The sequence below is a fragment of the Callorhinus ursinus genome, unplaced genomic scaffold (assembly GCF_003265705.2).
Source record: "Callorhinus ursinus isolate GAN/ISIS: 27379988/994484 unplaced genomic scaffold, GSC_fseal_2.0 scaffold5, whole genome shotgun sequence".
In the NCBI taxonomy this organism is placed as follows: Eukaryota; Metazoa; Chordata; class Mammalia; order Carnivora; family Otariidae; genus Callorhinus; species Callorhinus ursinus.
This window is the reverse complement of record NW_027397067.1, coordinates 48,197,871-48,219,257: the sequence shown is the minus strand read 5'-3', so window position 1 is coordinate 48,219,257 and position 21,387 is coordinate 48,197,871. Positions and strand designations below refer to the sequence as shown.

General features: G+C 37.8%; 1 protein-coding gene and 1 long non-coding RNA gene across 2 annotated transcripts in view; one reads left to right on the top strand and one right to left on the bottom strand.

Annotated features, from left to right (window-relative positions):
* The window catches only part of LOC112823293 (uncharacterized), a 122,855-nt gene that overhangs the window by 42,712 nt on the left and 58,756 nt on the right, over window positions 1-21,387 (bottom strand). The gene's annotated exons all lie outside the window — the stretch shown is intronic.
* The window catches only part of UBR5 (ubiquitin protein ligase E3 component n-recognin 5), a 132,954-nt gene that overhangs the window by 97,403 nt on the left and 14,164 nt on the right, over window positions 1-21,387 (top strand). Inside the window, 16 exon segments of the mRNA XM_025870932.2 lie at window positions 169-329; window positions 451-690; window positions 5,097-5,220; window positions 5,812-5,923; window positions 6,943-7,074; window positions 7,476-7,733; window positions 8,298-8,566; window positions 8,724-8,935; window positions 11,884-12,114; window positions 12,570-12,643; window positions 13,857-14,029; window positions 14,132-14,245; window positions 15,235-15,455; window positions 16,771-16,891; window positions 16,982-17,080; window positions 19,749-19,992. Of these exon segments, the coding sequence (XP_025726717.1) occupies window positions 169-329; window positions 451-690; window positions 5,097-5,220; window positions 5,812-5,923; window positions 6,943-7,074; window positions 7,476-7,733; window positions 8,298-8,566; window positions 8,724-8,935; window positions 11,884-12,114; window positions 12,570-12,643; window positions 13,857-14,029; window positions 14,132-14,245; window positions 15,235-15,455; window positions 16,771-16,891; window positions 16,982-17,080; window positions 19,749-19,992 (2,785 nt within the window).

Below are 21,387 nucleotides of genomic sequence, written 5' to 3'. Positions count from 1 at the left end.
GGCATAAATTAGTCACTGACATTAGAAATATTTTGGTTAAATTTATTTTGAGATTCTTATGAAATGTTAATATTGAACAAGTGTTAGAACTTTTTACTTGATAAATATTTATGTAAACATCTTAAGAGCTGTCTCAACATTAATAGAGTGATTACCATTTTTTTAAAGCTTTTAGATACTCTGCTAGGTACACTAGTGAAAGAACTCCAAAACAAATACACACCTGGACGTAGAGAAGAAGCTATTGCTGTAACAATGAGGTTTTTGCGTTCAGTGGCAAGAGTTTTTGTCATTCTTAGTGTGGAAATGGCTTCATCCAAAAAGAAAAAGTAAGATCTCCTTCTTGATTTGGGCTTTTGTATCCTTTTACACACATTTTTTTGTGATAATGATAACATTGTATATATGAAAAAATACATAAAAGATTCCTGGGTTTTCCTTTTGCTCTAGCAACTTTATCCCACAGCCAATTGGAAAATGCAAGCGTGTATTCCAAGCACTACTACCTTATGCTGTAGAAGAATTATGCAATGTAGCAGAGTCGCTGATTGTTCCTGTCAGAATGGGGATCGCTCGCCCTACTGCACCTTTTACTTTGGCTAGTACTAGCATAGATGCCATGCAGGGCAGTGAAGAATTGTTTTCCGTGGAACCACTGCCACCACGACCTTCATCTGATCAGTCTAGCAGGTAAATTTCTACCTGGTAACAGATTCTGATTAATTCTTTCTCTGGAAATACCATGTTTGGCTTACTAAACCTTTGCATAAGCACTCAGGTGGTGTCCATGATCATTTATGCAATAAGTGGTAGAGATTTTATTGTGTTTGGAACCTGTGAGAGCACTTTAAAAATTATACATTGTGTCTACACATCTAAGATAAGAGATACATAGTTGTGGGTTTTATTTTTGGTTTGGAAAAACGCTTTTATTTTTTTAATTTTTTTTTTAAAGATTTTATTTATTTATTTGAGGGAGAGAGAATGAGAGAGAGAGAGCATGAGAGGGAAGAGGGTCAGAGGGAGAAGCAGACTCCCTGCTGAGCAGGGAGCCCGATGTGGGACTCGATCCTGGGACTCCAGGATCATGACCTGAGCCGAAGGCAGTTGCTTAACCAACTGAGCCACCCAGGTGCCCCAAAAACGCTGCTTTTATTATGCCAATAAAGTAATCTGGTAAGAAAGTTCAGACTTCTGTAGGCATCATTACTTCCTGTCTTTTCTTACTTTAAATAAAGCCTGCTATAAGGCCAACTTAAGGAATGAAAAGACCTATAACTTTCTCTGTGTCCAGAGGCTCGGGCTAGGGGGCAGCTTGTTCTTGTACAGTATAAATAACCAGAATGCTGGAATTTAAAAATATTCTCTACAACAACCATATATCTAAGATAGGCCTAAAACAACTCAGTAACTAACTGGTTCTAGGTATAAGATTATTCTTAAATCTCATTCATCTTTTCCATTTGTAACTAGACTGTAAGCTTGTTGAGTCAGAATGTTTAGAAACTAAAATGTTCTGGTGTCGTTTAGCACAGTGCTTCTCAAAATTAAATATGCATGCAAATCACTTGGTGGTCTTATTAAAATGCAGAGGCTGATTCTGAAGGTGTGGGTGGGCCTTGAGGTTCTGATTCCTTACAAACTCTCAGGTTGTTCCAGTGGTGTTGGTTTAGGGGCCACACTTGAGTTGCAGGGCTATAGTGATCTTTAGCAAGTATTTGTATCTTTGGTTTTCTCAAGTCTGATTTTGTCACTGTGTGTAAGTATAATGATGTTTGATAAAGATCTTTGGGATTTAAAGACCCTCTTCTTTTCCTGGAAAACATCACTGTGTTAGTAAGGAAGTCCTGCATTAGTATTTGACACAGTTCCCAAGACTTCCATCTCTGGGTTTCATGTGGGTTACCGCGTTGAGTGTCTGCTCTCTCACTGTGTTCTCCCCTTATCCCATGTGCTAGTGTGTGTCCCAGCTTTCCCTTTATTGTTAGGTCTCCTAGGATACCCTGGAATCTAAATCCAGGTTTGTCTGCCAAAGCCTTCCTGCAGTAGCCTTGTCAGTGATTTACTTCCAGGATTTGCTGAAAATGGTTACACATCAAACTATGTATTTTCAGACTCGCTAAATATACTTCATTATCCAGTGATTCTGTTAGCAAAATCTACTTGGGCTCCATATGATGCTCCTGATCCTGATAACCCTGTGAGGAGCCCTCTAGTTACTTAAGTGGTATTACTTTGTGAATTCTTTGTACCCTCTCCTTGGTTTTGTTCCAGAACATAAATGTTTTTTTTATCTGCTGAACAGACTTTGGAGTGATCTCATCTTTAAACAGTGCCGATGAGCCTGTTCTTACTAAGTATCAAGACTTTGTGTCCCCTTGCCAACTGCTTCTTAGGCTCTTTTTTTTATTGTGCACTCTTCAGCTCTCCTCTTCACTCCATTCGCCTTGATTGATTGTTGAGTCGAAAGTCTTGCCAGAAGGAGATCTCATTTGATAATAGAGAGAGATAATAGTGTAATGTTTTCTACAACTGTTGATATAATGTAGAAATCTTTCATTATAATACAGTACAATCACTCCTTCTTGTAAGGGTGTATTTTGATCAGTGTTCCAAGCATGTCTTAAATAAAAAGTATACACTTGACTAGTCTCTGTGATTTCCCTTGTGTTTGGATGGGGTAGATGGCATATATCACTCCACTGAGCATAAAGTTTTAAGTTTAGTATTTTTGCTTTTTCTGTTGCTGCCCTTCACCTCTTTAAAACTCTTAATGTCCTTATTAATAAACCTTTTCCTCTATCTCCATGCCTTGTACAAAAACCGTTAGCTGAAATTTTATTACGAACTAGGAACTTTAAGCATTGTAAATGTATTACCTGTCTTAATCTACCCAATAACTCTCATAACCACAATCATCCTAATTTTAAAAAATGAGAAATCTGAGGCTCAGAGAGGTTAGGTAACTTGTCCAAAGTTTAGTAACTATTAAAGTTTAGATACTTAAAGATAATTCTGGACAGATTTTTTTTCCTTCTTCCTATACTCCTGAATATTAGATGGCAGAGTAGGGAGGAGATACTCCTTTTTGGTGCCTTTTTTAAAGATTTTATTTATTTGAGAGAGAGAGCATGAGCAGGGGGAGTGGGAGAGGGAGAAGCAGGCTCTCCACTGAGCAGGGAGCCCACCTCAGGGCTCCGTCCTAGGACCCTGGGATCATGACCTGAGCTGAAGGTAGACACTTAACTGACTGAGCCACTTAGGCACCCTTTTGGTGCTTATTGATAGTGTTGAGGCACTGGATGAATCATCACTGAAGCCCACCCTACCTCACAGCACAAATTGTAGTCTGAAACTGTCATGAGTGCAGGTTTGTAATTAGAAGTTCTTTGAAAAGACGTTTTTCCTGTCCCCATCCAGCCATGGCTGGTTATAGGCAGGTCTCTTGAAATCAGTCTGATTTATGTTTGGCTTTATGTATGTGAGGGGGACAGAAGAGGGAATTTCTATGATATAACTTCCTATTTTGCTTACATCGTAGACTGTCTTCTGTGAAATCTGTGGCTCCTTGAAACCCTTCTAGCCTAAGAGACATGAACAGATGCCTTTGGTGTAAATGGTGGCACCACTGCTCTTAAGCTTAATGATAGGATTGTTTCCCTTTATCACCAGGATAGTTGTGCTTTGTTTTTTTTTTACTATTTTATCTAGCATATTTAGGTAATCTACTCCAAGAGGGATTTCTCTGCAGTTTGGCAAATTGCTGGAACTAGAAGTTCCCAAAACTTAGAAGTATTTTAACGCCTCCTGTTAGACTGGGTTTCAGGACTGTGGTTGTACCATGAAGTCTAGTGGGAAAAAAGTTGAATCATGGTATGAAGAAAACGGAAGCTCCCATTTCTGATTGGGGAGTTGTAATGTATTTTGGGAATTAGTATCATACATACTTAGTGCATGACTCCTCTGAGGGGATGATAGATCTTATGGATGTTCCAGGATTTTTTTTTTTTTTTTAAAGAAATACTAAGTACTTGTGGCTTCACCAATGTTGACTTTTTTAATATTGGAAATGTTGAAATCTTAGGTTGGAAATACCCTTTTCATCTTTTCAAGATTTTCTTTTAGCATTCTCAGATGCTTTGTAATTTACTATCTCTGTGAAGAACGAGTTACTGAAATCTCTAGTACTAAACACCATATTGAGGCTGCTTGTGTGTTGGAAGGCAGAGTGTCTCAGTTGACTCTTCATGTGTAACTGGTTTCTCATTTCTAAGAGCCGCTGAGGTGAGGAAAGAACACTACCGTGTAAACACGTTTAAAGGGCCTTTAACTTTAACCTCTCTCAGACTGTGTTTCTTAATCTCTAAATAAAGGATAATAGTAGGTCACAGGGTTGTTTTAACAGCCGTCTTTTGATCTCTGACCTGCATTTTAAGCTGCATTCTCTCATTCTCCCCTTCCTTTTATAAGGGACGCACCTGTCCTTTCTTGGCTGTTCGCAAGGCAGATTTTTAGGGAAGTGGAACTATTTGGCCATCCACCTTTTCTGTTAGGATTCTGTTTTCAAATTAATACTTTCGAACTGACGTTTTTCCTCTACACACAAGTCAGTGGTTAATAAGCTGATACAAAGTACGTCATGTCAGGTCTCTTAAAAGAGTAGATCACTTGTAATAAGCACACTCACTGCCATGCTTTGTTGATGGAGGGATGCCGAAGGTGGAAGCTTTGCAAGCTGAGGACCGTTGGCATTGAAAGCAGCGGAGAGGGAGAAATACTTCCCGTAGAGCATTTCAATGGGAAGGACTCATAAAAGGATGTGCATTAACAAATTTTTTCACTAAGGACTTACTGAAAAGTAAAAACAGTTCTGAGATTTCTAAGTTAAGTGTCTGTGGTAAAATTAATTTCTTTGGGCTTTGTATTTTCTGATACACTATAGATTAATTATTGTTGGTTTCCAAGAAGTTTTAGGTCAGATTTAAAATAGCATCCTAGCAAGTGGGTCACACTGAGTGACACTGAGAAACCTAAAAAGTGTGCTATGTGGCAGAGGCGTGGCAGCAGCGCCCTCGGAAGCTCCTGTTTCTCCGCAGCTCCAGTCAGTCTCAGCCGTCCTACATCATCCGGAACCCCCAGCAGAGGCGCATCAGCCAGTCGCAGCCTGTTCGGGGCAGAGATGAAGAACAGGATGACATTGTTTCAGCGGACGTGGAGGAGGTGGTTGTAATCGTCTTCATTGTGGTAGACGAGAGGCTCTTCTGGGAGGGAAGGAGTTTTAGTAGTAGTAGCTTACTACCATTATATATATTTGCTTCCAGGTTTTAGACTTTTGTTACATCTTCTTATTTGTGGTTGTACCTGTTAAAAATACTTTAATAATCCTCGATTTAGTGGATAATACAAAACAAACATAAGCTTGTTTTTACTCAGGGTTAATGGAGAAGATAGCCTCAGTGTTTAAAAAAAAAGTTTTAGTAGTTTTGGGCAGTGTATTTGAAGGCAGAGAGGATACTGTGTCTTCATTAGGTAAATTTTTGTAACTGGAAGTTTAAAAAACAGTCTCTACACAATTGTTATACTTCTAATTTTAAGGTTCTGTATATGGATAAGAGCTACAAACTTTAAGATATGTTGATATAATTTTTGAGAGCAAGTTGTCACTAGCCAGTGATTCAGACTCCTTAGTGTTAAAATTCTCTGTAGTTAGGGATCTTTGTATTGTAGTTACTAACTGCTGCGGAGGGATACTGGTAGAGATACGGGTTTATTGTGTACTTTGATTGTCTACAAATAAGATTCTGGATTTAGGTTGAGGTGGTGGAGGGTGTGGCTGGAGAAGAGGATCATCATGATGAACAGGAAGAACATGGAGAAGAAAATGCTGAGGCAGAGGGACAACATGATGAGCATGATGAAGACGGTATGCAGGTTATTTGAGAAATTATTCAGTATGAATAAATCAGGTATCTTTAAGGATATTAATATAATACAGAGAAAAGCCCCATTTGATGTATAGTGAACATAATGTTCAGCATGTTTTCAGCCTAGGGATTCTGTAGCATCTGTTTAAAAATTTTAGGAAGCAGCTGTACACATAGACACATACAAATATACACGTATATGCTTATATATATTTATATATATAAAATTATCTATCTTCTTCCTCCTTTACCTTTTGGTTTTGACATAAAGGTTTTTGGCTTTTTCTTTTCCTAAAAGCCTTTTTAGAAGGTAAAATAATCATAACCACATTAGGAAACATTTACAAATTAGAGAAAAGGAAAAAAAAAATGACCCATAATCCCACCCAGACGCTAATAGTTTGCATTTTTACTTTCAGTCCTCCCCTGCGTTGCCCCATTCCCATCCATGGCTTGGATATTATATGTGCAATTTTTGTGCCTTTTTTCACTAACAATCATTTTGGCCTTTTTGCTACCTAGTCATCGTAACTGTTCTTACTAGTAGCATCAGATAGACTTTCTGGAGGTCACCTTTATTGAGGTATAACTGACATACAATAAACTGCACATTTAAAATTTACAGTTTTACATGTTTTGACATGTATATACTATGAAATTCTAGATAAATCTTTTTAGCTTTCGTCCCCTTTTGGAATCCCTGTATGTAAAACATGAGAATAGGGCAGTGGACCTAGCCCAGAGCTCTGCCCACTGGTGGAGGTTCCCCTGCCCAACCCTTTTTACCTCAGGCTGTGCAGAACGAATTTTGAATTGGAGTCTAATAGTCTGCTGAGTACCATAATGTGCCTAGTCATTTTTCTCCTGCGAAGCAGGCAGTTATGCTTATTGTAGTAGTAATCCCTCCTTTCTGCCCTTTCTGCCCTCCCGTTACCTTATGATATTCTGGCTTATTGCACCCTTTGTTCCACAATGAGTTTGTACTCCCCCCCCCTTCTTATTTAAATGTATTTCCTAGGGAGTGACATGGAGCTAGACTTGTTAGCAGCAGCTGAAACAGAAAGTGACAGTGAAAGTAACCATAGCAACCAGGATAATGCCAGTGGGCGTAGAAGTGTTGTCACTGCAGCAACTGCCGGCTCAGAAGCAGGTATGTTACCTTACTTGGATCCGGCGTTCTTGCTTATGCTAAGGCTAAGCGTATATTCAGCATGAATTGGTTAAACTGTACTCGTTACGATTTGCACAAGGGTGGCTAAGTCTTTTTTTTTTTTTTTTATAATTTAATCCTTTTTCCCTGTGGATGTTAGTGAGGAAGATATTTTAATGGCTTTTTTTCTTTTCTGCTTTTTAAATAATGGATAAATTTTAAGGTCCATTTAGAAGGGCTGTTTTGTAATTAAACTATTTTAATGATGGGTTTTGTGGACTATTGACTATAGCCTGGCTTTCTGTTTAATATATGTTTATTTTCCTGAATGAGGGAGTACACCGTAGTTTTAAATATCAACCAACTGACAGTGGTTTCGGTTTTAAAAACAAAAAATTTAGGTGCGAGCAGTGTTCCTGCCTTCTTTTCTGAAGATGATTCGCAGTCAAATGACTCAAGTGATTCTGATAGCAGCAGTAGTCAGAGTGACGACATAGAACAGGAGACCTTTATGCTTGATGAGCCATTAGAGAGAACCACAAACAGCTCCCATGCCAATGGTGCTGCGCAAGCTCCCCGGTCCATGCAGTGGGCCGTCCGCAACACCCAGCATCAGCGGGCAGCCAGCACAGCCCCGTCCAGCACATCCACACCAGCAGGCAAGTCTGAAAGCTTTGTATTCTTAAAAGACTTCAATAGGTTTTTAAAATTATGTATGTTCATCTAGACCAGTTAAGTAGTTTCATAATCGTTCTTCAATGTTTTGCTCGGTTCACATACAAAAAATATTTACATATGCCTATATCGAGGTTTCTCAGTCTCTGTACGATTGTTGCTTTGGGCTGAATAATCCTTTATTTGTGATTGTGCATTGTAGGATGTTTAGCAGCATCCTTGACTTCTATGTACCAGATGCCAGCAGCAGCACCACCCCCCACACCCCCTTGTGACAACCAAAAATGTCTGTAGACATTGTCAAACGTCCCCTATTTGGGGCGGGGGCAATAGCAAAATTGCCTCTAGTTGAGAACGTTACAGTAATTCTTGTCCCCCTCCCCTCATCATCGCCCTCCTTAATTTAGTGTGGTTTAAGAAAAAGTTTTTTGTTCAGTTGCCGCATTTGCCAGTGCAATTGATCTTTTAGCTTGTTTAAATATGTACAGTGCTAGAGAAACACAATTAGCATCTGACAACTTGTTGTGGTTGTCCTTTTTTCTTTATAGCAAGTTCAGCGGGTTTGATTTATATTGATCCTTCAAATTTGCGCCGGAGTGGTACCATCAGCACGAGTGCTGCAGCTGCGGCAGCTGCTTTGGAAGCTAGCAATGCCAGCAGCTACTTAACATCTGCAAGCAGTTTAGCCAGGGCTTACAGCATTGTTATCAGACAAATCTCGGACTTGATGGGCCTTATTCCTAAGTATAATCACCTAGTGTACTCTCAGATTCCAGCAGCTGTGAAATTGACTTACCAAGATGCAGTAAACTTACAGGTATGGAAACATTGAAAAGTTACTCATTCAAATAAATTTATGAGAATTCCAGTATATGGGAATTAATGTTACAAATATTTAAATGTTTACATACTACTTCTACATCAAATTTAACTTTATTTGGATAGTTTTAACTATTTTAGTTTGGTCTTCATAGAACTATGTAGAAGAAAAGCTTATTCCCACTTGGAACTGGATGGTCAGTATTATGGATTCTACTGAAGCTCAATTACGTTATGGTTCTGCATTAGCATCTGCTGGTGATCCGGGACATCCAAATCATCCTCTTCACGCTTCTCAGAATTCAGCTCGAAGAGAGAGGATGACTGCACGAGAAGAGGCTAGCTTACGAACCCTGGAAGGCAGACGGTATGAAATTCTTCATGTAGGCTTCTATGTTCAGACAGAACCCTTAGGTCCTAGAACATTCGAGCTTTTAGATTGCTGCTACATAAGACCTCACTCTGTTTTGAAGGATGGAGGTACCTTGTGTTACTTCTTTTTAAATTATTGTATAGTTGAAGCAAAAAAGTTAGTTATAATCCAAGCTGTTTTTTAAAAATTCATTCGTATTGTAGGAATCTGATGCTAAATATTCTCATTTTTGAAGCAGTTGATCTCCATCCTTGCGCCCTTATCCCCCAGGCTTCCCCGCCTCCCCCTTGAAAGACACGTGTTCACGGGAAGACTGACTTTGACCGTGGTTAAACAGGAATGCGCGGTGCACTTGGGAAGGGTGGAGTGTGTGCAGCTACCGAAGCTGCTCTCTGGTTCCCTCAAATCAAATTTCATTTTCTACTTCTCCCGGTCTGTTGAATTGTATTTAAAGTATATTTCTGTGTGTGTGTGTTTAAGATTTTACTCATTTTTAGAGAGAGTGAGCACATGCAAGAGAGTGGGGTGCAGAGGGAGAGGCTCTTCAGACTCCCTGCTGAGCACAGAGTCTGACACAGGGCTCGATCTCATGACCCAGAGATCATAACCTGAGCCAAAAGGCAAGAGTCAGACGTTTAGCTGACTGAGCCACCCAGGCACCCCTGTATTTGTTTTCTTTCTGTTCAGTTATAAAATGACCTTTTTCAGGATGAGGAATTAGCCCAAAACTGTACACTAGAGCAGTGAGGCAGTGCCACACAGTGAAAGCGCCCCATACCTGAAGTCACAGTCCTAGGATCTGGTTCTAGTTTTGGCTTAGGTGAAACAGCCTTGCTACTTTGGGAGGAAGACAAGGGGCTTGGGAGACTGCTTAGGAGCCTTAACAAGAGTATGGTTGGAGTCTACCATTGACAAGTAATAGTTATTAAGTAGGGCAAGTGAAGACCAGGAATGTGGAGAGAGAGAAGCACTGAAATCATATAAACAGAATTGAGGGCTTTGTTGAAGGATGGAGCAGGAGGAGGCAGAATTTACACCGAGACTTTGATTCTGAATAAACTAGTAGGAAAATTGAGAGGATAATCTAGAGGAGTATAGAATGGACATACGTGCTTTTGAAAATACTGAGAACTGGGAGAGGATTTGGTGGAAATGTCTAGAATACAAAATTAAATGTTTGTCAGAGAGATCTGGACTTGGGAGGCCTCTGCTCTCTTGTCCTAGGTGGGAAGCCTGCTCCACAAAAAGACACATTGTCTTTGTTAGGCTTAGTCACTCCCTGAAGAACAGCGTTCTGATAATAGATCTAGATTGGTTACAGGGTTCTCCCTTTATCTCACTGTAGCTCTCACTCTAATAGAATAGCCTTATTGAGATATAATTCACATACTATACAGTTCACCCATATAAATGTACAGTTCCATACTTTTGAGTATATTCAGAGCTATGCAACCATCACAGTTAATTGTGGAATATTTTTATTCCACGAGAATATCTGTTAGTCACGTTCTATTTTCCTCTACCTTCCCACCCTAAGTACCCACTGATCTACACTCTTTCTTTGTAGTTTTGCCTGTTCTGGACATTAGATACAGATGGAGTCATACAATATGTGGTATTCTAGCTTCTTTTACCTAGCATAATTTTTTTAAGGTTCATCCAGGTTTAGCATTATCAATCAGTATATTACTTCCTAGTAATATTTCTTTGTATGGATGTGCCACATTTTTTTTTATCCATTCATAAGTTGGGTTTTTCAACCTTTTTGGCTCTTGCAAATAATGCAGCTGTTAATATTTGTGTTCAGGTTTTTGTATAGACGTGGGTAAACACGTAACTGTGGAATTGCTTGATCATATGATGATTCTCTCTTGTTAACCTTTTGAGGAACTGCCAGACTTTTCCAGAGTGTTGCACTATTTTACATGCCCAGTAGCAGTGGATGAGGCTTCCTGATTTCTCTGTGTCCTTGCTAACTCTTGTTCCTAACTTTGTTACTGTAGCCATCCTAGCGGACGTGAAGTGGGATCTCATTGTGGTTTTGATTTGCGTTTCCCTAATGGCTAAATGATGAGCATTGTGTCATGGACTTATTGGTCATTTGTGTATCTTCTTTGGGGAAATGTCTGTTTAGATTCTTCGCCCATTTTTTAATTGTCTTTTTGTTATTGAGTTGTATGAGTTACTTATATTTTCTGAATATAAGTTCCTTAATCAGATACATGACTTGCAGAAATTTTGTCCCATCCTGTGTGTGTTTTCTTTTCTTTTTTTTTTTTTTTTGATGGTGTCCTTTGAAGGACTTAAGTTTTTAATTTTGATAAAGTCTAAATGCTGTGTGTGTTTTCTTGTTGCCTGGGTTTTGGTGTCATGTTAGGCAGTAGTTCTCAGCATGTAATACCCCAGAATAGCAGCGTCAACATCACCTAGGAACTTGTTAGAAATAGAAAACTGGGGGCCCTACTCCAGACCTACTAAAACTTAGGGAGATGGGGCCACAATCTGTCTCAACAAGGCCTCCAGGAGATTTTGCTAAGACACTGAAGTTTGAGAACCATTGTCTTGAGGGAAGAAGTTCCTTTTCCCATTCCAAAGGACCCTGGAAATCCTTTCCCAAATGGAAAACACAGGACAGTGGGGTGCCTGAGTGGCTCAGTCACTAAGTGACTCTTAATTTTGGCTCAGGTCATGATCTCTGGGTCGTGAGAGTCCCGCATTGGGCTCTGAGCTCAGCGGGGAGTCTGCTTGGATTTTCTCTCTCTCCCTCTGCTCACCAGCCGCCCCCCTCAAATAAATAAATCTTAAAAAGTACAGGACCACACGGTTAATGAGTTTTGACTTATGGGTACTCTCAGTTCCTAATTTTGCATATTTATGATAGTGGTAAGTTTCACATCTGTGTCCTTTTAAAAAAGCATTTTCATTTCTTTTTCTTCCTACAGACGTGCCACATTGCTTAGCGCCCGTCAAGGAATGATGTCTGCCCGAGGGGACTTCCTAAATTACGCTCTGTCTTTAATGCGGTCTCATAACGATGAGCATTCTGATGTTCTTCCAGTTTTGGATGTTTGCTCACTGAAGCATGTGGCGTATGTTTTTCAAGCCCTTATATATTGGATTAAAGCAATGAATCAGCAGACAACATTGGATACACCTCAACTGGAACGCAAAAGGTATCCATACTTGCCATGAGGTTGGTTTAGGAAATATTTAATTGCTCAGTATGGTCTCTATTAGTATATCGTCCGATTTTTGGAGCGAGAAGAGCGTTGCAAAAGAGAAATAGTACAGGAACATTTCATGTGGGAAAGAGGGCTTGAGTCTCCATAGCTACTCAAAACAGGAAACCTGAGAATCCACTTAAGTTTTATGTTTGATGTAGTCTGTCATGTTTTCTATTAGAGTTTGTGTAAGTACTCACTATTTCTTAATGTGATTATCCTTTTGCTTCTTTCGAGCCTATTTTGTAATTGTAGTACATTTGGCTTGGTCACTCTACCATTCCCAGAGTCTAAAACTTGATCACAATGTTTGCAATTGCCTAGATACTTAACTGACTTTTTCACTTATAGTTCCCATCACCTTTGCTCCATACTTCATGTAAAATGACTCACTTGTCTTTTTGAAGGACACGAGAACTCTTGGAACTGGGTATTGATAATGAAGATTCAGAACATGAAAATGATGATGACACCAATCAAAGTTAGTGTACAGAAAATCTGCTAATCTACTTCAAGAAATGGCTGCCTCAGTATTTCCCCTTCAAGCTTTTTAACTTCATTATTTTCTGTCTGGGTGGGAATTTCTCTTTTCTTCTCTATGTCCCATTTCTTGCATTTTCTGTCCATTTTTCCTTATATATCCTTGAGTTATTTGCTTCATAAATAAGGATGAATCAAAAAATGTTATAAACTTTTTAACAGTTGGTATTTTTTCTATTTTATCTTTGTATCCTTTGGTTTTAGTTTTGTTTACCTTTATTTTTAAGTGTGTAACTACAACATTTTTAAAAGTCTTAGTAGAACCTTTATTAATGCTGATGCAAAATTGGTTTAGTCAAGAAAATGAGAAATACCAATTATAACTCCCAAATATCAAAACTCTTAAGAGTTAATGCAATAAAAAGAAAATATTCCAAACTCAAGAAATTTTGGGATCTTCTGCAGTCTCCTTGTAGTTTTTAGCTATTATTTCAAGTGGAATTTAAAAATTTTTTTAAAGTGGGGTCAAATAGCCCGTCCTCTTGCCTATTTCTTCTTAACAGCTGGTACTTTTATTCAGCCCAGGGAAAGACAACTGACCTAACTGCTGTTGTTTGAAAACCCAGCCGTAGCTCACTATTTTCAGAGCATACTGTACACTGCCCAAAGTTTTATTCCCCATGAAGGGGACATGGTGTTCTTATGCTGACTTACTATTGAGATGAATGAGATGCCCAGACATTTTTGTCTTGTAGAGAAAGCAGAACTTCAAAGTAAGCAAATGCTCAAATCTCAGCTCCTGACCATCTCCTCCTTTTAGAGTCATCAGTGAGCCATGTCCTGAATATGCTTAGGAAGCTAGCTATATTCAGGTCTGAATCCCTAAAGAGAGAAAGAGAAAGATATGGGAAATGTTTGTCCAATACAAAAATGGAACAGTATTTGTTACTGCTAATACTTTTTTTTCCAAGCTTTTATTGTTGTGTTAAAATACACATAATAGAATTTACCATTGTAACCATTTTAAATTGCTAATATTTTGAATCATCACCTAAAATAGTATCAAATTTTGGACAATAAACTTGTTTTTGGGTGACATTGAAATTGCATAAAGAGGTTACAGGAATTTTGGATTGAGCAGATTAAGATTCTTTTACCCTTCCCCAGTAATTAATATTTTCTAAAAAACAAACACTTTATCTCTTTATGTTTAGGTGCTACTTTGAATGATAAGGATGATGACTCTCTTCCTGCAGAAACTGGTCAAAACCATCCATTTTTCCGACGCTCAGACTCCATGACGTTCCTTGGATGTATACCCCCGAATCCATTTGAAGTGCCTCTGGCTGAAGCCATCCCCTTGGCTGATCAGCCACATCTGTTGCAGGTGATTTAGATAAAACTAGTTTTACAAGGTTTCTTTTTAAGTGACTTCATTTTTTTTTTTTAAGTGTTCAGTGTAACTAGAATATTTCTGTTAAAATTCCAGCCAAACGCTAGAAAGGAGGATCTTTTTGGCCGACCAAGTCAGGGTCTTTATTCTTCATCTGCCAGTAGTGGGAAATGCTTAATGGAGGTTACAGTGGATAGAAACTGCCTTGAGGTAAGAGAGTAAAAATCTTCACAATATAATATTTGTGAATGAGAACTTGTACCAGTATCTAGAGTTTTAGAAATGCATTAATCCAGAATATTGTATTGCCTCAAATGATGGAAGTATCAGAAATTCCTGCCTTGTGACATAATTCCATATAATTTCTTAATTCCATCAGTGTCACTAACCTGCTTTGAGACTATAACTTGTTTTATGTCAGGTGACTTCATTTATGAAATGGCAGTTTCATTATGTATTTTGCCTATTTCAGAGTTGAATGTTGTAATGCTTCTGGAAATTAAATCTTTATATGTATAATGCATATATACCTATCATATATATGAGCATATATAGTATTGGCTTAACTTTTCTTTTTGACTGTAGAATGTGAATGATAAGGTAGAATTATCCAACAAGTCATTATTAATATTATCTACTAGGCACAGTCTCAATCTTTATAACCACGTTGAATAGAAAGCATTTTTTATCCTGATTTTATGGGTAAAAAGTTGAGGCTTGCAGAGATTACATAAATTTCTTGTGGGAATGTCTATTGTTATACAACTAGTTAAGTAGTAGATCTAGTTTTTAGATAAAAGTCTGATGTGAGAGCCTAAAATTATATAGTCCATACCGTTCCTCCAATGAAAACGTAATAAACATGTTTAAGAGCAGAATTTTCTTTATTATCTAAGTGATAAAAGAGAATGCAATCTTTGAAATATTGAAAATAAAAGGACATTATAGTAACCACAGATATTATAAAGAATCCTTTAAAAGTTCTGTGAGGCTCCTGTGGTAAATGCACATTGGTGCAGTTTCGTTGGTAGTCAGCAAGGGGAAATCAGAGAAAAGAAACAGGCTGCATCTTTGTAGTTGAAGCGCTAGAAAGGAATTACTTAACTTCCATGTGATTTCTGTGGAATATTAGTAAGTTGAAAAGGAAATCTAGTCAGTTTTTTTTTTAATGTATAACTTTTATGTGTAAAAATTCATAGGTTCTCCCAACTAAAATGTCTTATGCTGCCAATTTAAAAAATGTAATGAACATGCAAAATCGACAAAAAAAGGAAGGGGAAGAACAGAATGTGGTGCCAGAAGAAGCTGAAAGTTCAAAACCAGGGCCATCTGCTCATGATCTTGCTGCACAGTTGAAAAGCAGTTTACTAGCAGAAATAGGACTGACTGAAAGTGAAGGGCCACCTCTTACATCTTTCAGGTATTTGCTAAGTGGAGATAGTTTTTCTGTTCCATTACTTTATGGGTATTATAATTCTAAGAATTTTTATTTAGGAATTTTATAATTTTATTTCATTTGTATGTAAATAATAGAATTAAATGTTTGAGTTTTCTGGATTTTGGGGTGACTATATAGTCACTGATTGGCATTCTGATTTTTCTCCTTACTTCATTGAGGAAATTTTAAGCCTCTGTTTTTTAATGTTCAGTACTGAGTTAAAGTATGTCCATGTCAGGTTGCCAATTATAGATGTGTTACCAGCAGCTCAGCAAAGGAAAATATGTGAATGACTAGAAAGAGCTTTCTAGACTTGTGACTCTCACACTTGCTTGGGCTCCTTTGCCAGGTTCACAGTTTATTATTATCTTATAAGAAAGAGTAGGTTCTTTGCTTTCCCAGTAAGAATTTGCTAGTGTACACGGTGGCTCAGTATGGCTAATCATCAATTGATTCGTTGAGTACAAATGGTTTACAGAATGTCAATTATTTTTGCTTAGGAAACTATATACATTTTATATATATATAGTCCAACAACCATAAAAGGCAAGGAAGAATTGTGGACTGGGGGGGGGGGGGCAAGCTTTTCAGAGACAATATGGCTTGAGCTGAGATGGTTAGAATGTGTAGAAGCAAATGTTGAAGGAGAGAAGAATTGGAGGTAGAGAGACAAGTTAGAAAGCTGTTAACTAGTCCAGGCTAGTGGTAAAAAGGGGCTGAAGTAGAAATATTGCCTGTGGAGATGGATAGGAAATTATAGAAAGAGAGAAACTCATGAAGGACTTAATCACTCTGGAGGAACAGGGAAAAGAGACATTAAAATTTGTTTCAGGTTTGTGCAATAGGGAAATAGATGGTACTACTGAAAGAAAGCAAGAGGCAGCGTCATTGAAGTGAAGAAGCTGTATTCAGTTTTCCTATGTTGAACTGGACTTGTGTGTCACTGACATGGATATATTTAACACAGTGGAAATTCTGGTCTGTTGTGAAAATTTGAACTGGAGAGGGATCTAGGAGTCACCCAAACGGAGAGGGATGATGGACTTTAAGGAGAAGAGGTAAAAATGAAGATGAAGGTAGGCAGCCAGGAGACGTATCCTTATATAAAGGATGGAAGGAATAATGGAATAAAAATGAGAAGTTCTATGAGGAATGAGTAGTTCTAGAAAAATTCTGTTACGAGAGGATGTGGTTTAAAGTACTTCAGAACCAAGAAAATTACTGTCATTGACCAAAAATCAGGGAATTTTTATAGTTGGCTAAATTGCTTCCCACTCTCCCCTTAAATCTCTTGCAGGCCACAGTGTAGCTTCATGGGAATGGTTATTTCCCACGATATGCTGTTAGGACGTTGGCGCCTTTCTTTGGAACTATTTGGCAGGGTGTTCATGGAAGATGTTGGAGCAGAACCTGGATCAGTATGTATTTTGAGCACTTTTAATTCTGTTCTGCCTGATAAGTACTTACGTCAGAGAATAATTATGTTTTGGATTTTTTTTTTTTTAAAGATTCTAACTGAATTGGGTGGTTTTGAGGTAAAAGAATCAAAATTCCGTAGAGAAATGGAAAAACTGAGGAACCAGCAGTCAAGAGATTTATCACTAGAGGTAAAGGTATTTAGATTTTCTTATACTATACATACAGTGTGCCATTTATATTAAGTTTAAAAACGAAAAATAACAGTCTTGTTAAGGGATGTTTTGAGTAACTAAAACTTTAATAAATGGTAATCACCATATTTAGAGTAGTGGTTATCTCTGGCAACTGGTTTCCTAACATCTTCTCATGATCAGTGAATATTTTCAGGTGTTTTTTTTTTTTTTTTAATGTTTTTGATGTCCTTTATTCCATTAAGGTTATTATATCCCACTGATGCTCAGATCGTCTCTTTGGCTAGTGGGAGGCCTGAGTCCTCTTCGGCTCTTCAGTCCTTTTGACAGGACTCTCAACAATCTTTGATAACTTCTTTACTTTTTGGTCTGTCTCATCTTGTATATTTCCTGTCACAGACCTTAACCATTTCTTCAAGAAGCGTTGGTTCCTTTTAAGAAAAGTATTTCAAGATTATAATCTGGGCTATAGGGTTGCTCCCTGCCTACTAGGTTGGTCATGGTTTCTAGGTCTTTTCAATGGATAGAGCTGGGAAATTTTCCTTTAAAAAACAAAAGATATTTAAGTGCGTACTTGATATTTCCAATTCAAATTCGAGACTTAGGATCACGTAATTGTTTTATTTCCACCTCTTAGTCTTTATCTCCTTTCTTCCAAACCAAAAATCCAACTTTCCAACACCACTAAGAAAATTACTCATTTGTTTTTATCTTACAGCATATATACATGGCAGTTGTAGAATCACAACGTCCACATGACCACCCAAAACAATGATCGAAAATAGCTTAAGATATATTTGCAGTTTTTTGCCCTTAGAACTTATCCAATTAGAGATACCGTCAAATTGCTTCAAGTCACTTGAAATAATTTTTCTTTGTGTGGTTTTGCTACTAATCTGCATACAGTCAGGGCCTTTTCTAGGGATTGCTTTCTCTCCTTTTTTTGGCTTGGCTTTGTCATTAATGTAAAATATCTATAATAGTGCAAGGCCAACTCTACAGAAGAAGTTATATTTAGGGAAATCTAGTTTCTATTTCTGTCTCTTTTACCATGCCCCCACTTTTCCCCTTCAGTTTTTTTTTTTTGTCTTCCTTTAAAAAAAAAAAATGTAATCGTGCCTGTGTGTATATGTATTCATTAGCCATCTCCTCTCCCCTATTCCTGACACTGGGTGTGCTATGCATTTTACTCCATCTTGCTTTTCCCAGTTAACAGTATATCCCAGGGGTAAAGCCATTGCTGCGTAGAGCAGTGTTCTGCCTTCCTTTTACAGCTGCTTTGTCTTAGTACTGCATTTTATGGTTGTATCACAGTTTTGTTTTTGTGTGGTTTTTTTTTTTTTTTTAGTTAAACATTTTTTTTTTTTTTATATTTATTTGAGAGAGAGAGAGAGAGACAGAGATAGTGACAGAGAGCACAGGTGGGGAGGAGAGGGAGAAGCAGGCTCCCCGCTTGAGCAGGGCACCCGACGCGGTGCTTGATGCTAGGACCCTGGGATTATGACCTGAGCCGAATGCACACGCTTGACTGACTGAGCCACCCAGGCACCCCCACCAATCTCCTATTGGTACATATTGGGGTTTATTTCTAATCTTTTGCTGTTACAAATAGTGGTGTGTGTTTTTCTTTTTTGGCTAGTGGTGTGTGTCTTTGAGATAGATTCTTAGACATAGAACCTAGACATAGGTCAGAGGGCATATGCACATGTAATTTTGGCAAATACTGGAAAATACTTCTGCATGATGATTATGTATTTTTGCACTTGCAACATTAATCTGAGATGCCTCTATAGTCCTGCCAGCAGTTTGTCAAATGTTTAGATTTTTGCCAATGTGATAGGTAAGAAATGGCATCTTGTGTAGTTTTAATTTGCATTTCTCTTATGAGCCAAGTTAAACATTGTTTCATATATTTAAGTATTTTAGTTTTTTCTGTGAACCGTTTGGTATATCTTGCCCATTTTTTTCTGTTGTTTTTTTCCTCAATTTTTTAGAAGCACATTATCTTACAGTGCTGTGTATACTATTCATAAATATATATCTTTGTAACAGAACGCACTCACCATTGTCCCAGCTTATCATTTTTCTTTTACTTCACTTGTGGTTTTCTGTCACCAAAGGAATATCCTGTGTTTTCTAGTATTTGCTCGCAGTTTTTTTGGTTTGTGTTTGTTTGGTTTTAAAGCACACTTTTGATTTACTTGGAATTATCCTGGTATATTCCAAAATTGAACAAATTGTTGTTTTCCAACAGACTTAAGAAAATATTAGATTGAGTTAAATTCCATTATCCTGATTTGATGTGCAAGACATTTTTATATGCTTCAGAATGTGTTTTATTTGGGGCCGGGGGTGGCGACTTAAGTGTCCGAATCTTGATTTTGGCTCGGGTTATGATCTTAGGGTCGTGATATTGAACCCAGTGCAGAGCCTGCTTAAGATTTTTCTCTCTCCCTCTGTGGCCGCCCACACCCCCATGCTCACTTTCTCTCTTTCAAAAAAAAAAAGAAACTTTTTAATTTGGAATATATAAGCTCCCAAGGACTCAGATTACTTTGTAGTTAAACCCCTGAGAAACTAATATTACAGTTTCATATTTTATGGAGAAAAATTTCAAAGTGGTTTCTAACACTGAACTTTATTACTTTTTGGTGCATTTTAATAGGTTGATCGGGATCGAGATCTTCTTATTCAGCAGACCATGAGGCAGCTTAACAATCACTTTGGTCGAAGATGTGCTACTACGCCAATGGCTGTACACAGAGTGAAAGTTACGTTTAAGGATGAGCCAGGAGAGGGCAGTGGTGTAGCACGAAGTTTTTATACAGCCATTGCACAGGCATTTTTGTCAAATGAAAAACTGCCAAATTTAGATTGTATCCAAAATGCCAACAAAGGCACTCATACAAGTAAGTACTCTACAGATAACAAGCATCACAAAAATCATTTGGATGGATGAAATTGGTAAAGGGGATTAAGAGGAGAAAAATTCTTGTTTCAATTCTCGTTTCATCAAAACAATTAAAATTACAGTTACAAGTATTTATAGTGGGAGAACTTGAGTGTACATTCACATTTTTATACAATTTTATTCTAGGTTAATCTTTAATCTAATTTAATTCTAGGATTTAATCTTGTTTAAACTACTCTAATCAACAGTTTAGCACTTTGCTCTTTTACCGACCCATTTATTTTCATAAATGTGACTGTGGTAGTGAGTTTCTCATCTCAGTTGTTACATGTTTGGGGAGTGGGAAGTTTTAAGCTCTACAGTAATAGAAAAATTCAGTGAGCACATTACAGTATTTCTACCACCCTTGTATTTAATTAGCACAGATACTTAAGAAAATACTATTCTCTAGAGCAGTGCTATTCAGAGTACAGTTTGCAGAGTTGCTGCCGGTCCCCGATGAGATGAGGAGCTTGCAACCAAATATAGATTGGTTGACCGTATTATTAACCTCACTGTATAATTTAGGCAAGACTTTGTTTTTTTGGTAATAAGATGTGTTTTAACATCCTGGCTCAAGCTTTACGTCCTTGAGGACCAGCACTTAAGGATTAGGATTCTTACCTAATTTTCAAATTAAAAAAAAAAAAAATCTGTGAAAATTACAAATGCTTTAAGTAGCTTATAATTGGGGATTCATGTAAGCTTATAATTGGGGATTCATGTAAAGTGGGGGCAGAAATTGTCATATTGTAGGTGGATAATTCAGGGGGAGGGAATTACTAGGAAAATCCTGTATTTCATCTAGGCCGTAGTGGTACTGTATTGGGGTTCTGTAAACTGCCACCATAGAGGCTGAATGAGCTCCAAGAAGGAAGGATTGAGGATGAAAAGATGGTGTAGAGTACTCCAACCTTTCATCATTAGTTTTACCATTTGACTTTCTGTAGTCTTAATAATAAAAAGAAATTGGTAAATGCGAATGAGGGAACCTGGGAAGTCATAACATTGCAGAAGTAACTTTTCTGCACTCTCTTTAGGAAACCATACTTTGGCTTATTATGCAGGTTTTGAAAATAATAGCTAACGTTTTAGGTATCCTATAATGCTTAATGCCCAAAACTAAGAATAAAGAAAATAGATGGGGCTCTAATCACATAAGAAATCTTAGCATTATTTATGGTGAAAATAGCAGCCCCAGTTGCTACATATTATTTCACGATTGTGACATAATTCATTACTGAGTGAACATCTGTTATGCCAGGTGCATTCTATACAATTACCCCCAACCTTCAAAACCAGAGGGAGAATCAGAGAAAGGCACTGACACAAATGCTGAGAGAGAGAACCTTCA